The sequence below is a fragment of the Protopterus annectens genome, chromosome 2.part1, assembly GCF_019279795.1.
Source record: "Protopterus annectens isolate FY-2018-M chromosome 2.part1, PAN1.0, whole genome shotgun sequence".
NCBI lineage: Eukaryota > Metazoa > Chordata > Ceratodontiformes > Protopteridae > Protopterus > Protopterus annectens.
The window spans coordinates 1534337677-1534357276 of NC_056729.1; the positions used below are offsets into that span (position 1 = coordinate 1534337677).

General features: G+C 42.8%; 1 protein-coding gene across 3 annotated transcripts in view; it reads right to left on the minus strand.

Annotated features, from left to right (window-relative positions):
* Nucleotides 1–19600, minus strand: part of PLCH2 (phospholipase C eta 2) — a 1923638-nt gene that overhangs the window by 799014 nt on the left and 1105024 nt on the right. For all 3 annotated transcript variants that reach the window (XM_044062990.1, XM_044062992.1, XM_044062991.1), the window contains exon 7: nucleotides 2758–2961. In XM_044062990.1, the coding sequence (XP_043918925.1) occupies nucleotides 2758–2961 (204 nt within the window). The remainder of the gene's footprint in view (nucleotides 1–2757; nucleotides 2962–19600) is intronic.

Genomic DNA, 19600 nt, shown 5'->3' on the forward strand with positions numbered 1-19600 from the left:
GATGGGTTAATATGCTGTCTTAGAAGGAAAGTAGAAAGATGGTTGTTGATGTAATCGGGAAGACAGCCAGATTTGAAGGCGAGAGAGGGTTTGTTACTTAGGACCCAGTCAAGTATAGATTGCCTCTTGGTGACTTTTTTCTATTCTAGTTGCAGTTTGTATAAATGGGGTAAAGCCATGGAGGTTAATGAGCCATGGCCTCAAGCTCAATGCCAAAAAGTGCAGTGTCATCCCCTTTGGTAAAAACTCTGTACCCATGAATGATGGTTAAGGTGTTTGCCTTACAAACACAAGGTGCAGGGTTTGAATCTCACAAGGGATAATTGGCTAGGCTTAAAATGGCTCGCAAGGGCAGTTAACCTAGTACTAACCTATGAACCTATGAACTACCACATAGGCAGCAATCTACTTAACACCGAATGCGTGATACGAGACCTTGGGACTCAGGTGGACAGTAGTCTCTCCTTTGATAGTCACATCGCCACAGTAGTCAGGAAGTCCTTCTACATGGCACACCTCATCATAAAAGGGTTCTCATCCAGGAATAAAAGAGGCCATTGTTCCCTTCTACTCGTCACTCATTAAACCCATTATAGAGTACAACGCCCCTTTTGGAATGCACCTCACAAGACATCTGTGGCCTTTCCAGCTGCTGCAGAAGTACCTCACAAAGAGGATTACTGGCCTCAAACAAATGCCCTACACTGACCGCCTCAAAAAACTCCAGCTTTACTCCGTAACATATCGCCTACTCCAAGGTGATCTCTGCCTAACATATAAAGCTATGTCAAACCCAGAGCTGTTGGACATGCTACACCTAAAGAAATCCCAATCCCTCTGAGCTACACACTCTAGGGACTTACACCTTGTCACCACAATAAACAGGACATGCTGGAGGGATAGATTCCTGTCCCAGAGACTTCCTATACTCTGGAACAAGCTACCCATCTATGTCAAGCACAGTTCTTCATTAGCACTCTTCAAGAAAAATCTTGATGAGTGGATGGGAAATAGGAAATACACCCCGGGGATCACTTCTGTGTCTCTGCTGGACAGTGGCACAGGAAAATAACTTTCTTGGGTGGCATAAGCTATGGAACCTTGCTGGCTAGGCTTACATAGGCCCTTGGGTCGATAGCCTAGTACCTACCTATGAACCTATGAACCTATGGTGGGATTGTCAGAGATACAGGAGTTCCAATCAGTGTTAAAGTTACCCATTATGATGGTTTCTTGTGGGAATGTAAAAGGTACACAGTTAGGAATGTTTTCAATTATGTTGGGGTTGTTTCCGGGGGGGGGTGTAGGTAGCAATTATAGTTAGGTACTTGTTGCAGTTTACAGGCACAGACTCATCTAGATACATGAGTATGCTTTTGCAGGGCAGACCTAGGCTAAGTAACTTGATCAGACACCCTGTATGTTACTGGTGGGTGTACAAGTCCATTCTGAATATACAGAATAGAAACCAAATGTAGCTTGATCCCTTAATCCACTACACTGCACTGCCAGAGATCTAATCCTGTTACACTTTGTTATTAACCAGAGGGACTTCATGATCCCTTTTTCTGGTACAATCATACAAAACTGCAGCATTTGCACTGCCAACTAGTTATGGTTCACTGAAGAGGCAAGGCTCATCAGAGAATTTAGTGGTGTTAATAAGGGTGCTGAAGCTATACAATACTAGACAGGGAGTAAGTGGAAAATGGGCTAAGTACACAACAGTAACACTGAATTGATGATCAGTAATTCTTTCTGGAAGAATCTGATACATGCCTAAATGCTGGCATCCTCTATAAGGACCAAGTGGAGTGGCAGTACGCTTAATTGGTTAATGTATGAAAAACAACTGCATTCTGTATGCTTCCTTGTTGACTAGTGATGGCTTGTCTTGAAACACGGCACTAGAGATGACTGCTTCCCCACTAAGTGCTGAGCAAGGCATGGTGAGCCAAACCATCAGCAAAGTAATGGATAAAAAAGGAGGTTGGGAGGGTGTCTTAATGGCTAAGGTGTTTGCCTTACAAACACAAGGTGCAGGGTTTGAGTCTCACAAGGGATAATTGGCTAGGCTTAAAATGGCTTGCAAGGGCAGTTAGCTTACTACTGAACTATGAACCTATGAACTATGAACCTATGAACCTTTGTTATATATTTATATTCTTTCCCTGTTGAAGAAGAAAAGATAATTAGGGTGAGTAATAGGCCAAGATAAGTGCAGGAACAATTTGTGTTACAAGACTGTGAAAAACAAGACAACATATTCAACTGGTGCAGTTCTAACTGGAGACATGCTGGCCTTCTTCTCTGTAGTTTATGGTTTGGCACTACTGAATTCAATATAAAGTAGATTAAGTTAAAAGTGCTGAGCAGAGTAGTGACTTGGTGTTACCATTTTATTGATTTTTTTCCTTATGCACACCATATGGCCATATACCAGTGGAAGATTCCATTTCTCTCATGCCATGAGAACAAGGTTAATCCTTTTCCGTTTGGAAGTTATGCCTCTAAATTATCCAAGTTATGCTGACTGAGGTTTCTTTTTGGAGATAAACTCCTGGCTAGGCTTGTAAAGGCCCCAGGGCCATTAGCCTAGTAACATCCTATGATCCTAAAAGGAACTCCGACTTGCACCATAACTGAGATCCCTATTGCAATGGCAAGCAACATTATCAAACAAGCAGCAAAAATGCATAGTTTTCTAAAATGACAGATAGATTACACTTACATTTTAGCAGGGTTGTAGGTTCTTACCTTCCACACAGCGGCAGCCAGCTTGCAGAACCCAGGCATACATGTCTACCCTGGACTGGGACATGAGCTGATCACCTATTAGGTATGTGTTATGAGAAGAAGCAATGTAGTAGTGACAGAGAGGGACAGTCATATCTTGGTTCACCTGAGAATGTTCTGGGTTAAAAATATCACCAGCTGGACTCCGCATGTAATTTGTAAAGCCTGTTAAAAACAAAATAGTATGATTAATATAAAAACCTGATAAAGAAGTGCCACTCAATAAATGTAGTTTCCCCTTCCATAGACATTTTTCTTTAATTAAAACAGATCCTCAAGGTAAGCCTGAGAGTGCAGTTTATTCTTATGTTTCAAATACATTTGTATTGCTAATCTGCTATATATGACCAAATATTTAAGGCTTTAACAAAGTGTTAAAGATCACGTGCAAAGATTTTTGTTACCATTTTTTTATTGTACCTATGCTCTCATTATGTTACCTGTGTTTTCTGATTATAAAATAAATAGCTTTTCTTTTGTTTCTTCAGTGAAAACTATGATTATTAGTTTCATAGGTTCATAGGTTCATACTAGGCTATCTGCCCTAGGGCATTTATAAGCCTAGCCAGAGTGTGTTTGGCTTTCGCCACCCATTTTAAATTAATTTTGCTATGCCTTTTTTTGAGGTTAGTATACTGTGCCTCTCTCTAACAGTGACACAGAAGTGATAGCCGGGGTAAACCTACGATCTCCCATCCACTCATCAAGATTCCTCTTGAAGAGAGTCAATGTGGGACTCTGCCTAACCTGGAATGGGATTTTATTCCAGAGTGAAGGGAGCCTCTGGGTTATGAATCTGTCCCTCCAGCATGTCCTATTTATTTCAGTGCTGAGGTTCAAGTCTCTCAAGCGTGTAGCTCGATGGGATTTGGATTTTCTGAGGTGCAGCATGTCCATTAATTCCGGGTTGGACATGGCTTTATACGTCAGGCACAGATCGCCTCTGAGCAGGCGGTATGCCACTGAGTAGAGCTGGAGTTTCTTTAACCGGGCAGCATATGGCATCTGTTTGAGCCCTTTGATCCTCTTAGTGAGGTACTTTTGGGGTCTTTCCAGTTGCTGCAGGTGTCTGGGTAAGGTACATCCCAAAAGGGGCATTGTACTCAATTATGGGCCTGATGAAGGATGAGTAAAGAGGCACGATGACCTCTCTTGATCTAGATGTGAATCCCTTCATGATTAGGTGGGCTATATTAAATGTTTTTCTAACCACTTTGGCCACGTGGTTGTCAAATGAGAGATTGCTATCAACTTGGGTCCCCAGGTCCCTAATGACTTCTTCTGTACTTAATGGATTACCACCTATGTGGTAATTTGTGGGCACTTTGTTTTTGCCAAAGGGGATGACTATACACTTTTTGGCGTTTAGCTTGAGGCCATGGCTCTGGCACCAGTTGTCTGTTTCTATGAGGCCCTTTTGGAGGATGCTTGTCTCAGCTGGAGAGTTGATTATGGCGCCCAGTTTGCAGTCATCTGCGAACTTGGTCAGCCACAGTCCTTCCGTGTTGGCCTGTACCGCCGAGAAATATATACCGAACAAGAGAGGTCCCAGGACTGAGCCTTGTGGGACACCACTTGTAACTGGTTTGGAGTCTGACATGGCTCCAGCAATTCTAACCATGTGGGTTCTGTCCTTGAGCCAGTTTGCAACCCATCTAGTGACATACGGGTTTATATTTAAGCTGGTGAGCTTATCTATAATGCCCGAGTGGGGTATTGTATCGAAGGCTTTTGCGAGGTCCAGGTAGGCTGTGTGGACCACCTTCCCCTCGTCAATGGCCTTGGTGACTGTTTCAAAGAAATCAACCAGGTTTAAGAGGCAGGATCTGCCCTTAACAAAGCCAAACTGGGTAGGATCCAGTGTCTGTAGGTCCCCAATATCTTTATTTATGAGGTCCATGATGATCCTTTCCATAGCTTTGCAGACCAAGCTAGTCAGGCTTATGGGGCGATAGTTTCCAGGATCCGTTGAGGCACCACCTTTGTGGAGAGGGACCACTGTTGCTGTACGCCACTCTTTGGGTACATATCCTGTAGTAAGGCTAAGACTGAACAGTAGTTTTATGTTTGGGTTTAGCTCTTCTTGGAGTTCATGTAGGACGAGCCGGGACACCATCTGGTCCCATTGATGCTGTGTTTTTGCTTTGGTGAGGGCGGCTCTTACCTGAGCATCTGAGATGTTAGGGGGGCAGCACTCTGTTGGGATAGATATTTGCCCTTTTGGTGGGGAGGGGGGGGGGAGAAGTTTGCACTGAACCTGTCAGCTAGGATGTTGGCAATGTCTGTGGGCTCAGTGTATTTTTTGTCATTTTGGACTAATTCTGAGCATATCTGGGAATTCCCACCCAGGTTCCTAACATAACTAAAGAAAGCCTTGTGATTATCCTTAGTGTCCTATGCAATTTTTCTCTCGAAGCTGGCCTTAGACGATTTTATGAGTGCCCGTAGTTTTTTTGCTAATACTGATCAGAGATGCCTTCCCTTTTTGGGATTTTGCTCTATCATGTAGTAGCTTCCTCCTTCTATTGTATAGTTTGTTTATGGCTGGGGTCCACCAGACAGGACGTCTGCCTTTGGAGGATTGGGTCTTGGTTTTATTTGGGATTGCATGATCCATGCATTCCTGAAGGTGTTCATAGAATGCATTTATAAAGGATTCTGCGGTCTGGGCCGTATTTTCCACTGGCCCGGGGGCTTTGAAGGATTTCGCCTCGGTTTTGAGGCATGTGAAATTTGCTTTAGAGAAGTTTTTCACTGTGGTTTTCTGGGCAGGGGGTGGGGTCGGGATGTGAATATCCAGTGAGATTAGTTTATGGTCTGATCTTACCAGTGAGGGATACACTTCTGGTCTGGAGCATAGTGTCCCCATGTTGGTGATGATCAGGTCCAGTATTTTTTCCCCTCTTGTGGGAGTGGTAACAAGTTGTTCCATAGCATTTGAGTTTATAAATTCTAGGAACCTTTGGGCTAGGGTGTTGGAGCAATGCTCCCAGTCTATGTTTGGGTAGTTGAAGTCGCCCAATATAATGGTGTTTGGAGAGACCTTCATATTTTCCAGTATTCTCAGGAAGGACGAGTGGGGTTCCTGTGTTTGGGAGGGTGGTCTGTAGCAGGCTATAAACTGGAAGGCAGTTTTACCCACAGTTAGTTGCACATGGATAGTCTCTGATGTTTCGTGCTGTGCCACCAACCTGGAGGTGTGGGTATCTTTGACGAATATTGATACCCCCCCCTTTTGTGGTTCGGTCCAAGTTTTGGGGCCGAAAAGCATGGTATGAGGTATAACCTGGTAGTGCTGGGGTGCTCTCGGGAGCCTTGAACCAGGTTTCTGTTACTGCACAGATATCGATGTTCTCCATGCTAAGGAGAGTTTTGAGTGCGTGCATCTTGAGGTTTAGACTTCTGGCGTTGAGTAGCATTACTCTTAGTTTCTTATCCCTTGTGATACCTATGGAGGTGGGTTTGTCTTTTGAGCCTTGCCTAAAAAGGCACTATGGGGTAGCAAGAGCCTTTGCCAATATCCGAAAGCCCAGGGGTGGCAGGTGCAAGCCATCCCTAGCGAAGCATCGTGGCTTGTCGAGCATGTCATCCCAGGCTGACAGGCATTGGATCCCCTTTGAATGACACCAACACTTAAGCCAATTGTTGAAATTGATCATCTTGTCTTCATATTGTGGCATCATTCTTGGTGAGGGTAAGATGCTACTCAAGGTCAGGGTCATACCGGCCTGGTCTACATGCTCAGAGAGCTCCTCTATGTCTCTTTTCGTGTAGTCCAGGGAGGTACGTCTCAGGTCATTCACACCAGCATAGACAATGACTGAGTCATATTTGTACTTGCCTTGGAGTGACCTGAGTGCTTGTGTTATGTGGCGGATCCTAGCGCCCGACAGGCAGTTCACCGTGACCTTCTCCTTGTTCAGCCTGGTGAGCGGTATGTCAGTGTGCCTGACAATAGAGTCACCTATTACAAGTGTATCGGGTGTGTTGTTTAGCCTTAAGGGCTGTGACTGTTCGGCACACTGGCTTTGTAAGCTATGTGTTGCACGTGTTTTGTTTTGGGGTAGCGGTTGCTTGGGTGTCTGCTTTGGAGGTCTCTGCTGCTTAGGCAGATTTTTATTTAGAGCCTCCGAGTATGTTTTTGTGTGTTTATGTGTTTGGTTTGTTGTCGTGGTAGGTCTATGTGAGACTGGAATTGTAGTGAGTGTGGTTTCCTTCTCCTCCTGACTGGTTACGCCAGTACTGAGTTGAGAGAGCTTAGCCTCCAGTTTGGCTATATGGTTGCATCTCTCACATGTGTTGGAATTTGTTGGGAGGAGGAGAGGGTTGTCTGTGTACATGAGGCAGTTGTAACATTGCCTCAAGATTCCCAGATTCACCAGCTGGACCGGAGAGGAGATTGACAACTGACCTTTGGACATGCTAGAATAGTATTGGGAATTCCTTAATAATTGAAAAAAAGGGCCAATGGGGAACAAGGTACTCAAGGGGAGTTTGTGAGGGTGTAGTGCTTTTAATTTTTTAGAGCTGACTTATATAATTGCTTTAGTGAGCAAGTGCCAGGTAACTTAAATGCAATCTGTTACAGGTAACGTAAATGCAAAAACGACAAACAGTAACTTTCTTTCAAGTGAAACAAGGAAATAAGTACAGTAAGCAATGCAGATATAACTAGGGATCCACAGAAGTGCTAAAAGGCCACGTTTTAGGTGGAATTAGCATTTCAGTGAAATAAACAAACAACAAACATACAAATAAAGCTAGATTCAGCAGGCCTGGATCTAGTCTATGCTACAGCAAACAAGGTGTACCAATTTCAGTAAGAAACAGTTAGAATATGCAGGCACTATAAGCCTTTAACCAGAAATTCCCTGCTCAGAAGGGCAGAGTCCAGCCTCTCCTCCCACAAGAGTGCAGACCGCAATCCTTCTTAACGTAAAATAACTGGCCTGAAGCCCAAGTGCTTAAACCAGAACTAATACACTTTTAGAATAACAGACACTGAGCTCTCAATCAGCAGTTCCCAACTTAGAAGGATGTAAGCTACCTGTCCTGCCACCACAGTGCAGGCCACAAACCTTCCTAATGTAAAACAACTGGTCTGAATCCCAAGTCCTTAATCCAAAAGACTTAGAAATGATAGCTACACTTTAATCAAGTTACTACCAGCAGTAATAAATACAACTGAATACTTTAAAGAATGCCTGGATTAGTGGTCAAGTTATACAAACAAAGCTAGATTCAGCAGGCCTGGATCTAGTCTATGCTTCAGCAAACAAGGTGTACCAATTTCAGTAAGAAGCAGTTCAAATATGCAGGCACTATAAGCTTTAACCAGAAATTCCCAGCTCAGAAGGACAGAGTCCATCCTCTCCTCCCACAAGAGTGCAGAACACGAACCCTCTTAATGTAAAATAACTGGCCTCAAGCCCAAGTGCTTAAAATAGAATTAATACACTTTTAGAATAACAGACACTGAGCCCTCAATCAAAAATTATAATAAACTTGTATTTATATTTAGTCTAGGCTGAGCAGCTGCAAATTCACTTCCAGATGCCATGTCATGTTACTTACAATTCTAATGATGCAATTGTTAGATACACAGTTTGACACACTGTAGTGGGTAGATGTTTTCTGTAGTCTATAGCAGATTTCATCATACAAAATGCAGACCAGTCATTAAGGCAATAAATCGACAAATAAATACAGTTAAATTCAAGGGGGGGGGAATGAGAAAAGAGTACGTTTTCTTGTAAAGAATATGCTTTTTATTATCCCATGGTAGACAACTATTAGTGTTAGATCTATGTTGCTATACTACATGTCAATCATTCTACACTTTACAAAGAATTTTATTAGGTTCTAGGTGAATATAACTGCGTTTATTTGTTGATTTACTGCTTGAATGATTTACTGTGCTGCACTTGTTGAGATCTGCTATATTCTACAGAAAACACCTAACCACAACAGTCCGTCAACATCTTCATAAAATTCTCTTGGCATCTAACAGCCCTCTTATAAGGCTCACCTTGTTACTTCCCTGCTAACATGAAGTTTGCTTCACTTTCTTACCTAAATAGGTATGATGTATAACAAAACTTGTTGACTGTGGCAGGTCAGAATGAGAAAGTTATTTTATAAAGGGATTTCCTTTCCATTCATTTCAAAATCCTTTAATATATAACAATATTGATTAAGAGAAACCATGCCTAAAATCCAAGTTCTTCACAAATGCAGTAATCTTATCTAAGACTGCTGCTAGAAAATATTAAAAGCAAAGATGAAATGCTTCAGCCATGATTTTTCTCAAAGAAACTCAACATTTCCAAACTGCACAATATATTTACAATTCAAATTACAAATCACCAAATTAACAGCAATTGGTTAATAAAGTCACTTAAGTGCTGATGCTTCTGTATGTCTAACTCATTTAATTGATCTGAGTATACAGATTCCTATACCCATGAAACTTGAACTAAAGAAAATAACATTAACATTATTACTGCCTCACAGTGCTCGACTCTCTGGTTTGTTTCTAGGCTGAGGTTCCTTCTGCAGAGTCTGCATATACCTCTTGTGCCCACATGTGCGCTCCAGTTTCCATCAAAAGAAATGCCAGAGGTGAGCTGGCATAACCCTAAACTACCTGTAGATACGTGTAAATCATACAGTGCAATATACCTGCATGTATCCTGCAATGGTCTGGTGACCCATTCAGAATTAGTTTAACACTTTACACTTACTGGGTGCTTGGATCAGATCTGGGTCACCTTTGACCCTGAAGACAATAAAGACTGCATCAGAGAATGGATGAATGAATATCTTCAGGGAGAACTCAACACCTTTCTGTCCGTAGGCTGTTGTTGATCCAGCAACAGTGACACCAGTATAGTATGCCAGAGGTCATGGGTTCAAGATCCACATGAAAATAAATATTATCCTTTCACCTCTATGATTGTGACTATCTCATAAATTTAAAATGCACAGTAGCAGGAGTAAAGGGAATCTACTTATGGAAACCTGCCACATAACAGGTAGTGACCTGGCTTCCAATTTAACAGCAATTCCTGAGTATACCAGGATCTCTGATAGTAGGAAGCATCCTCACTGCTTTATTTCCAGCTTCAGTTATTCTTTGGAATAATATATCGTTATTTAACTACTTGACAGAACAACAATAATTATGCAATATCTTACGATAAATGAATCTAGAATTATGTTCTTTTACAAATGTGTTGCATTCATTCGTAAACTAAGCCAGGCTACATGTACTTTAAATGACAGATTTTTTTTCTTAATTTTACTGTGTATGACGAATTGATGGGGCATGCTCCATTTTACAATGTCTAAAATCCACTTAATAATCAAGTAATACAGCAGTAACCATGACAACAAAATTAATGTTAAAGACTTACTTAGACATATAGTTTAAAATGCCTAATTAAAAGCAAAAGTGGGTGTTACTCCACTCAAACATAAAATGAATACCTACAACTAAGATAAAACACGTCTCCTTATTCATGTATTTTGCCATATTTTGAAACTCCACAGCCACTGCAACAATCTATAACCTGACTGAAGTGTACCCTCAGCAAAGGTGACTAAATAATTCTAAGTCTGTGCAATTATCCAGAGAAAATCTTTCAGAGTAGAACTGAATTAAAGTGTTAGAGTGAAATACTATGTACCTATGAGTGAGTGTGTGTGCGTGTGTGTGTGTGTGTGTGTGTGTGTGTGTGTGTGTGTGTGTGTGTGTGTGTGTGTGTGTGTGTGTGTGTGTGTGTGTGTCGCTGTGGAGGGGGTACTGTGCTTTTGCGCACTGCGGTTGTATGAGAAGGCACAATAGTACTTGTTTAATAACCAAAGGATAACAAGGAATGGTTTTGTTGTTCAAGAAGGTCCATTATCTCCATTTCGGACAATGTATAGTCTAGAGAAGAGGGATTAGGACGGAGATAAGTTCCTTATTTACTACCAAACCTAGGTTTCTTGTCCATCCATTCACTTCACTGTTATGTGGTAATACAGTTTGAAGGAGCGTGATGCTTGCCTGTTGAGTTTAATCTTCATCAGGGAGCCTTTCATTATGAACTTCAAGCATTATTTATTAATGGCATACTTCTTCATATAAACTTGCTGAAGAGAATTAGTAATAAAAGTTTCATGTGATAAATTAAAGTGCTGTAATTTGTTGTAGTAGTATAATTTGAGACAAAATCCAGCAGTCCTTGGTTGTAGTGCCTAAAACTAGTTTTAAAATATGTTAATTAATCTGAGATGCACAGCTGTGCCATTCTCACCCCATCTGCTGAACACCTTCACAATGCATGCATTATTACAGCACAGTCAGTAGGCTGTCACAGATAGTTGCTGAGAGAAATATAACAGTTGGACATGTGTGTCCCTTTTGCAGGCATCTATGCAACATTTAGGAATGTGCACCATAAATAATAATAGACCATCTAAAGACTGAAGCAAATCACTTATATGTGATATAATGATGCAGTGTGTCCCCCACAGATCATAGCCCTGTTGTGCTGAAGAAGTTCATATATTCAGGTAACTCTATTAAAGCTACATCTTTGGAATTCTTGCTAATAAGGTTAGGGGAAACTGATTAAACAAAGAAAGATTCTCAGAAAGACCCTCGTTTTTTTCAACACCCACGAGGCTCTGACTGGACTAGGGCTTTGCAGGATCGGCACCTGGAGTCAGGCCTGAGTGGGGAATCCAGTGGTAAGTCGATGGCATCTTGGATGCCCAATCAAGTTAGCTGTAGTTCATCCTGAAATGGCTATAAGCAGCTGTTTTGTGAACTCAGCATTTGTTAAGCTGAAGGGCTGGGGCCGGGTACAGTGCTGTCAGGCTGGAAGGCATGAGTAGGGCAGATTCAAACACCTAAACAACTGACAAAGGGAAATGGTTTTATGGATATGGAACATCATATCACTAGTGGGGAAGGAACCTGAGCTGCACCAAGAGAAGAGAAGTTGTCTGCAATCATACCTCTCAACTGCTTTCATTTTTACTTAGTGCTTGAATTTTTGTGTATAGTTTTAAGCTTTCTCATCCATAATTTATTGATGCTCCACATACAATTAGACCAACTTATGAGAACATACAATATTAAATAACTAAAATAAGCTTATACAAATATCAGTAGCATTAATTATATGAGCTCTAGTACCTGAAAACCTGTTATTATGAAAAAAAAAGTGCAACTCTTTCTGACCCTCTGCGATAACTTTTGGTGTTAAACTTTTAAATGCTCAAAGACTGAGACCTTACCTCCAAGGGATAGTCACACTCACTGCAATGTACCTTTGATGAGAACCAGATACCTTAAGGAGGAATGGAATTTCTCTCCTTAACTACAGCTCTTCGTCATGAAAGACCATCGAAGCCTGTTGGGCTACTCAAAAATCCCAGGCTGAAATATTGTTGGAAAAGATTGTCTCAGTAGGTCACCGATAGGAAAGCTCCAGCATTTTTATTAATCAAACTCATGTACACTGTATCCTCCATTCTTGGAGAAGGTTGCTTGACAGATTACTGCCTACTTAATGTGTAGTTTTAATGGGAGACTTCCTGATGCAAATACCTGTTGACATTCCTCCATTTACCTTACATTCCTTTGAAGACTACTTATTGACAGAAAAAGAAATACTTGGACATCTTTCTCTTAAAAGTTAGCACAGCACAGTTTTTCATTTCAAACTAAATATAAAGAACATATTATTACACACAGTCTACACTTCTTTTCTTCTACCTTAACCTGCTTTAATATTTTTAATAAGTGAACATGTGTGTGTGTGAGAGAGTGAGCGAGAGAGTGTCAGTCAGAGAAAGAGACAGATCCTGCAGGCCCTATGATGGTTGTTGTCCTATTCAGAATGAGTTTCTGTGCCTTGTGCTCACTGAGTCATCAGCAGGTTCAACATTGCCTGTGAAATTAAATGTGTATTCACAGAGTGAATGAGTGAAAACTAAATCAGTTCCACAACCTTAAAAATAAAGGAACACAAACAATGCATAAGAACTGCTCCAGGATCTTTTGGTGTTTAACAGCCTCCAATAAAAAAAGCTTGGTCTTTAAACCAACAGATAAGTCTGCTTTCATGCATACTTTGCTGTAATTTAGGAGTGTTAGTACTTCAGGACATCTGTCAACCACACAGTAGTTCAATCCATTCACCAGGGGTGAAGGGAGAGACATAGCCTTCTGTGTTTTCAACAACAAAATGAGGGTGAAAAGGAGAAAAATATGAATTATTTTCTTCCGTGTCTTTTGACTCCCCCTTGGCATGTAACCCAAGCAAACATTATTTATGTGGTAATTTATAAACTCTAACACAATGGAACAACTGGTCACCACTCCCACAAGAGGGAACAACATATTGGACCTGGTCATCATCAACATGGGGACTCTATGTTCCACACCAGAGGTAAACCCCTCACTGGTAAGATCAGACCATAAACAAATTTCCCTGGACATCCATATCCCGTCCCCACCCCCAGCCAAGGAAATCACTGTAAAGAATTTCTCAAAAGCCAATTGTGCACTTCTCAAGACTGAGGTGGAATCCTTCAAAGCCCCTGTGCCAGAGGATAATACAGCCCAATCCGCAGAATCCTTTACAAATGCATTCTATGAGCACCTGCAGGAATGCATGGATCGTGCTATCCCAAATAAAACCAAGACTCACTCCCCAAAAACAGGAGACCGGTCTGGTGGACCCCGGCCATAAATAAGCTATACAACAGAAGGAGGAAGCTACTACATGACAGAGCAAAATCCCAAAAAGGAAGGCATCTCTGATCAGTATTAGCAAGAAACTTCGATCCCTCATAAAATCATCAAAGGCCAGTTTCGAAAGAAAAATTGTCCTAGACACTAAAGATAATCACAAGGCCTTCTTTAGTTATGTCAGGAACATGGGTGGAAACTCCCAGATATGCTCTGAATTGTTGCATAATGGTACAAAATATACCGAACCTACAGACATAGCCAACATCCTGGCAGACAGATTCAGCGCAAACTTCTCCCCCCCTTCCCCCACAAAGGAGCAAATGCCTATCCTAACTGAATGTAACCTCCCTGACATCACAGATGCACAGGTGAAAGCTGCCCTCTCCAAAGCAAAAACACAGCATCTATGGGACCGGACGGTGTCCCAGGCTGTGTCTTACACGAGCTCCAAGAAGAACTGAACCCTCACATTAAGTCACTGTTTAAACTTAGCCTTACTATAGGATATGTACCCAAAGAATGGTGTACAGCTAAAGTGGCCCCACTCCACAAAGGTGGTGCCACAACGGACCCTGGAAACTATCACCCCATAAGCCTGACTAGTCTGGTCTGTAAAGCTATGGAGCGTATTATCATGGAACTCATAAACAAAGACATTGGGAGCCTCCAGACACTGGACCCTACCCAATTCGGCTTTGTTAAGGGCAGATCTTGCCTCTTAAACCTAGTTGATTTCTTTGAAACAGTTACCAAAGCCATAGATGAGGGCAAGGTAGTCCACACAGCCTACCTGGGCCTCGCAAAAGCCTTTGACACAATACCCCACTCGGGCATCATAAATAAGCTTACCAGCTTAAATATCAACCCCTATATCACAAGATGGGTTGCAAACTGGCTCAGAGATAGAACCCACATGGTCAGAATCACAGGTGCCATGTCTGAATCCAAACCAGTTACAAGTGGTGTCCCACAGGGCTCAGTTCTGGGACCTCTCTTGTTCGGTATATACTTCTTTGAGGTTCAGGCTAACACGGGGGGATTATGGCTGACAAAGTTCGCAGATGACTGCAAACTGGGGGCCATAATCGAATCTCCAGCTGACACAAGCATCCTCCAAAAGGGTCTCACAGAGATGGATGCTTGGTGCCAGAGCCATGGCCTCAAGCTAAATGCTAAAATGTGCATAGTCATCCCATTTGGGAAAAACAAGGTGCTCACAAATTACCACATAGGTGGTAATCCATTAAGTACGGAAGAAGTAATTAGAGATTTGGGGACCAATGTAGATAGTAATCTCTCCTTTGATAATCACGTTGCCAAAGTGGTTAGAAAGACCTTCTATATAGCCCACCTTATCACGAAATGGTTTGCATCTAGATCAAGAGAGGTCATTGTGCCCCTCTACTCGTCACTCATCAGGCCCATAATTGAATACAATGCCCCTTTTGGGATGTACCTTACCCGACACCTGCAGCAACTGGAGAGACCCCAAAAGTACCTCACCAAGAGGATCATGGGCTACAAACAGATGTCCTATGCAGCTCGACTAAAGAAACTCCAGCTCTACTCAGTTGCTTAGCGCCTACTCAGAGGCGATCTATGCCTGACGTACAAAGCCATGTCAAACCCAGAATTAATGGACATGCTCCACCTCAAAAAATCCAAGTCCCTTAGAGCTACACGCTCCAGGGACCTAAACCTCAGCACAAAAATAAATAGGACATGCTGGAGGGACAAATTCATTTCCCAGAGGCTCCCCTCACTCTGGAATAGAATCCCAGTTCATGTTAGACATAGCCCCTCGCTGACCCTCTTCAAGCGAAATTTGGACGCGTGGATGGGAAATCGCAAATTCACCCCTGGGATCTCTCCTGTGTCCCTGCTAGACAGAGGCCCAGTAAACTAATCTTAAAAGGGCACCTTCTGTTACCTACTTTACAGAGGCACAGTAGGCTAATCTAATAGGGAGGCGGAAGCCAAATACACTCTGGCTAGGCTTATAAATGCCCTAGGGCAGATAGCCTAGTATCTACCTATGAACCTATGAAATTAGATAAAGCTATTACAGTATCAGTTTTTAATCATAATATGTGCACCAAACCAGCATCAACAGAGTTACACTTTGGATTTCTTCCCACATAAAAAAAAAAAAAAAAAAAAAAAAAAAATCTCTTGTTTTCCCGCCTTACTAAGCTAGAATAGTCCAGTTTCAGAGCTTGCTGATCCCTGGGCTTTGTTTGCAGTTCCTGTTACTGAATCTTTACCTAATTTGGAACAGAGGAGGTCCCCTTGCTTACCAGTGGGAGTGGGAAGCATTGAGCTGCCTGTTGGTCCAGTTTTGTGAGGTTTCAGCCAGTAACTTGTAGTTTATTGGTCGTTTTGGGCCAATTCCTAGCTTCTTTCAGCCCCCTGATATAAAAAACGCTAAACGCGCGTTTGCGCGATTTAGCACGATTTAGCGGGAGCTGCCACTGTTGCACACTAGGGCAGTGCCGGTTAAGCAGATTTAAACTATTAGGGCTACCTAAATTACACTCTTCAAATTTTCCCTTAAAACTACCTTCCTCGAACTATACTACTGATCTAATCAGCGTATCCTATAACTAAAAAGATCATCTCTACTTGACTCCAAGTAGACTATTCTCTATCTGTTAAACCTAGCACTTGCTCCTACAGTACTTATTACCTTGATACGGCACTCTTGTCATAGATAGTACCCCAAAAAGGCAACCCCCATTTCTCGGTCACCCACATCCCCGGTATCTTTTTAAAGTTTTTGTCTATCCTTCTAGCATGTCGAGGATCAGTTGCTAGTGTCCTCTCCTGCTCAGCTGGTGAACCTGGGAATATTGAGGCAATGTTACAATTGCCTCATGTACACAGACAACCCTCTCCTCCTCCCACAAAACACAAATACATGCGAGAGATGCAACTATACGGCCAAACTGGAGGCTGAGCTCTCTCAACATAGGACTGGCAAGACCAGTCAGGAGGAGAAGGTTACCACACACACTATAGGCCCAGTCTCACATAGTACCATTACAACCTCAAATCATACACATAAACACACAAAGACATACTCGGAGGCTCTGATCAAAAATCTACCAAAACAGCAGAGGCCACCAAAGCAGACACCCAAACAACCACCACCTCAGAACACAACACCTGCAACACATAGACCTCACAGTCAGAGTGTCAAACAGTCACAGCCCTTAAGGCCAAACACAATGCCAGACACACTAGTCATTGGTGACTCCATAGTCAGACACACTGACGCCCCGCTCACCAGACTGAGTAAGGAGAAGGTCACAGTAAGCTGTCTGTCGGGCGCTAGAATCCGCCACATAACGCAAGCACTCAGGTCTCTCAACAGCAGGTACAAATATGACTCAGTCATTGTCCATGCTGGTGTAAACGACCTGAGACGTACCTCCTTGGACTACATGAAAAGAGACATTGAGGAGCTCTCTGATTATGTAGCCCAGGCAGGTATGACCCTGACCTTGAGCAGTATCCTACCTTCACCAAGAATGATGCCACAATACAGAGATAAGATGATCAGCTTTAACAATTGGCTTAAACACTGGTGTCATTCAAAGGGGATCCAGTATCTGTCTGCCTGGGATGACATGCTGGACAAGCCACGCTGCTCGCAAGGGACGGCTTGCACCTGTCACCCTGGGATTCCGGATATTGGCAAAGGCTCTTGCCACCCCATAGTGCCTTTTTAGGCAAGGCTCAAATTCTAAACCTACCACCCTAGAACACAAAAAGGAAAAAACTAAGGGTAATGCTGCTCAATGCCAGAAGTCTAAATCTCAAAATGCACGCACTCGAGGCCCTTCTCAGTATGGAGAACATCGATGTCTGTGCTGTGACAGAAACCTGGTTCAAGGCTCCTGAGAGCACCCCAGCTATCAGGTTTTACCTCATATCATGCGTTCCGGCCCCAAAATCCGGACAATACCAAGAAAGGAGCAGGGGTATCCATATTCATCAAGGACACCCACACCTCAAGACTGGTGGCAACGCATGATGCATCGGAGACCATCCAGGTGCAATTAACCGTAGGCAAGACTGCTCTGCAAATTGTAGCATGTTACAGGCCACCCTCACAAACTCAGGAACCTCACATGGCCTTCCTGAAAACACTAGAGTGGATAAATGTATCACCAAACACCATCATACTAGGTGACTTCAATTACCCTAATATAGACTGGGAACACTACTCAAGCCCAAACACCCTAGCCCAAAAGTTCCTGGAATTCATAAACTCAAATGCCATGGAACAACTAGTCACCATCCCCACAAGAGGAGATAACATACTTGATCTCATCATCACGAACATGGGAGCACAATGTTCAACACCGGAAGTATACCCCTCACTGGTGAGATCAGATTACAAACTAATCTCACTGGAGGTCCTCATCCCACCCCCACCTGAAATAAAAAAGACCACAGTAAAGAACTTCTCAAAAGCCGACTTCACACTTCTAAAGACTAGTGTGGTCTCCTTTAAGGCCCCGAACCGCGGAAAACAGTACTCAAGCCGCTGAATCACTTACAAATGCCTTCTACCAGCACCTGCAGGACTGCATGGATAAGGCAATCCCAAGCAAAACAAAGACTCTTTGTACCAAAGGCAAGCGTCCAGTCTGGTGGACCCCAGCCATAAACAAACTCTACAACAAAAGGAGGAAGCTACTACAAGATAGAGCAAAATCCTTAAAAGGGAAGACACCCTTGATCACTATAAGTAAAAAACTAAGAGCTCTCATAAAATCATCCAAAGCAAATTTCGAGAGAAAAATAGCTAAAGACTCAAAAGACAATCATAAGGCCTTCTTTAGCTATGTTAGAAACCTAGGAGGAAACTCCCAGATATGCTCAGAACTAGTTCAAAATGATGTGAAGATTACTGATCCTACAGACATTGCCAACATACTGGCTGACAGGTTCAGTGCAAACTTCTCCCCTCCCCCAAAAGGAGAGATATCTATACCAAACGATTGCAGCCCCCAAACATCTCCAGCGCCCAAGTGAGAACTGCTCTCTCCAAAGCAAAAACACAGCATCCATGGGACCTGATGGTGTCCCCGGCTGTGTGCTCCACGAACTCAATGAGGAATTAAACCCACAGCTAGGACAGCTGTTTAATCAAAGTCTTATCTCTGGATACGCACTCCAGGAGTGGCGCACTGCAACTGTGGTCCCACTTCACAAAGGCGGTGCCTCCACCGACCCTGGAAATTACCGCCCATTAGCTTGACAAGCCTTATCTGCAAAGCCATGGAGAGGATCATAATGGACCTCATAAATAAAGACATAGGGAATTTGCAGACTTTGGATCCAACCCAGTTTGGCTTTATCAAAGGCAGATCATGCCTTTTAAACTTGGTTGACTTTTTGAAACAGTCACCAAAGCCATTGATGAGGGAAAGGCAGTCCATACAGCCTACCTCGATCTGGCTAAGGCCTTCGATACAATACCCCACTCGGGTATCATTGAAAAACTCATCAGCTTAAATGTTAACCCATACATCACAAGATGGGTTGCAAACTGGCTGAGTGACAGAACCCACAGGGTCAGAGTTGCTGGCGCCATGTCAGACTCAAAGCCTGTCACAAGTGGTGTCCCACAGGGCTCAGTCCTGGGCCCACTCTTGTTTGGCATCTACTTTTCCAAGTACAAGCAAACACAGGAGGGTTATGGCTGACAAAGTTTGCAGATGACTGCAAACTGGGAGCCATAGTAGAAAACACATCTGACACAGATATCCTTCAGATATCCTTCAGAAGGGTCTCACAGAAACGGATAACTGGTGCCAGAGCCACGGCCTAAAGTTAAATGCCAAAAAATGCATAGTCATACCCTTCGGGAAAAACAAGGTTACCCCTAGCTACCAAATAGGTGGCAATCCACTGAGCACAGAAGAAGTTATCAGGGACCTGGGGACCCAGGTTGATAGTAGTCTGTCATTCGACACCCATGTAGCTAAAGTAGTCAGGAAGACCTTCTACATTGCCCACCTTATCATGAAGGGATTCTCATCT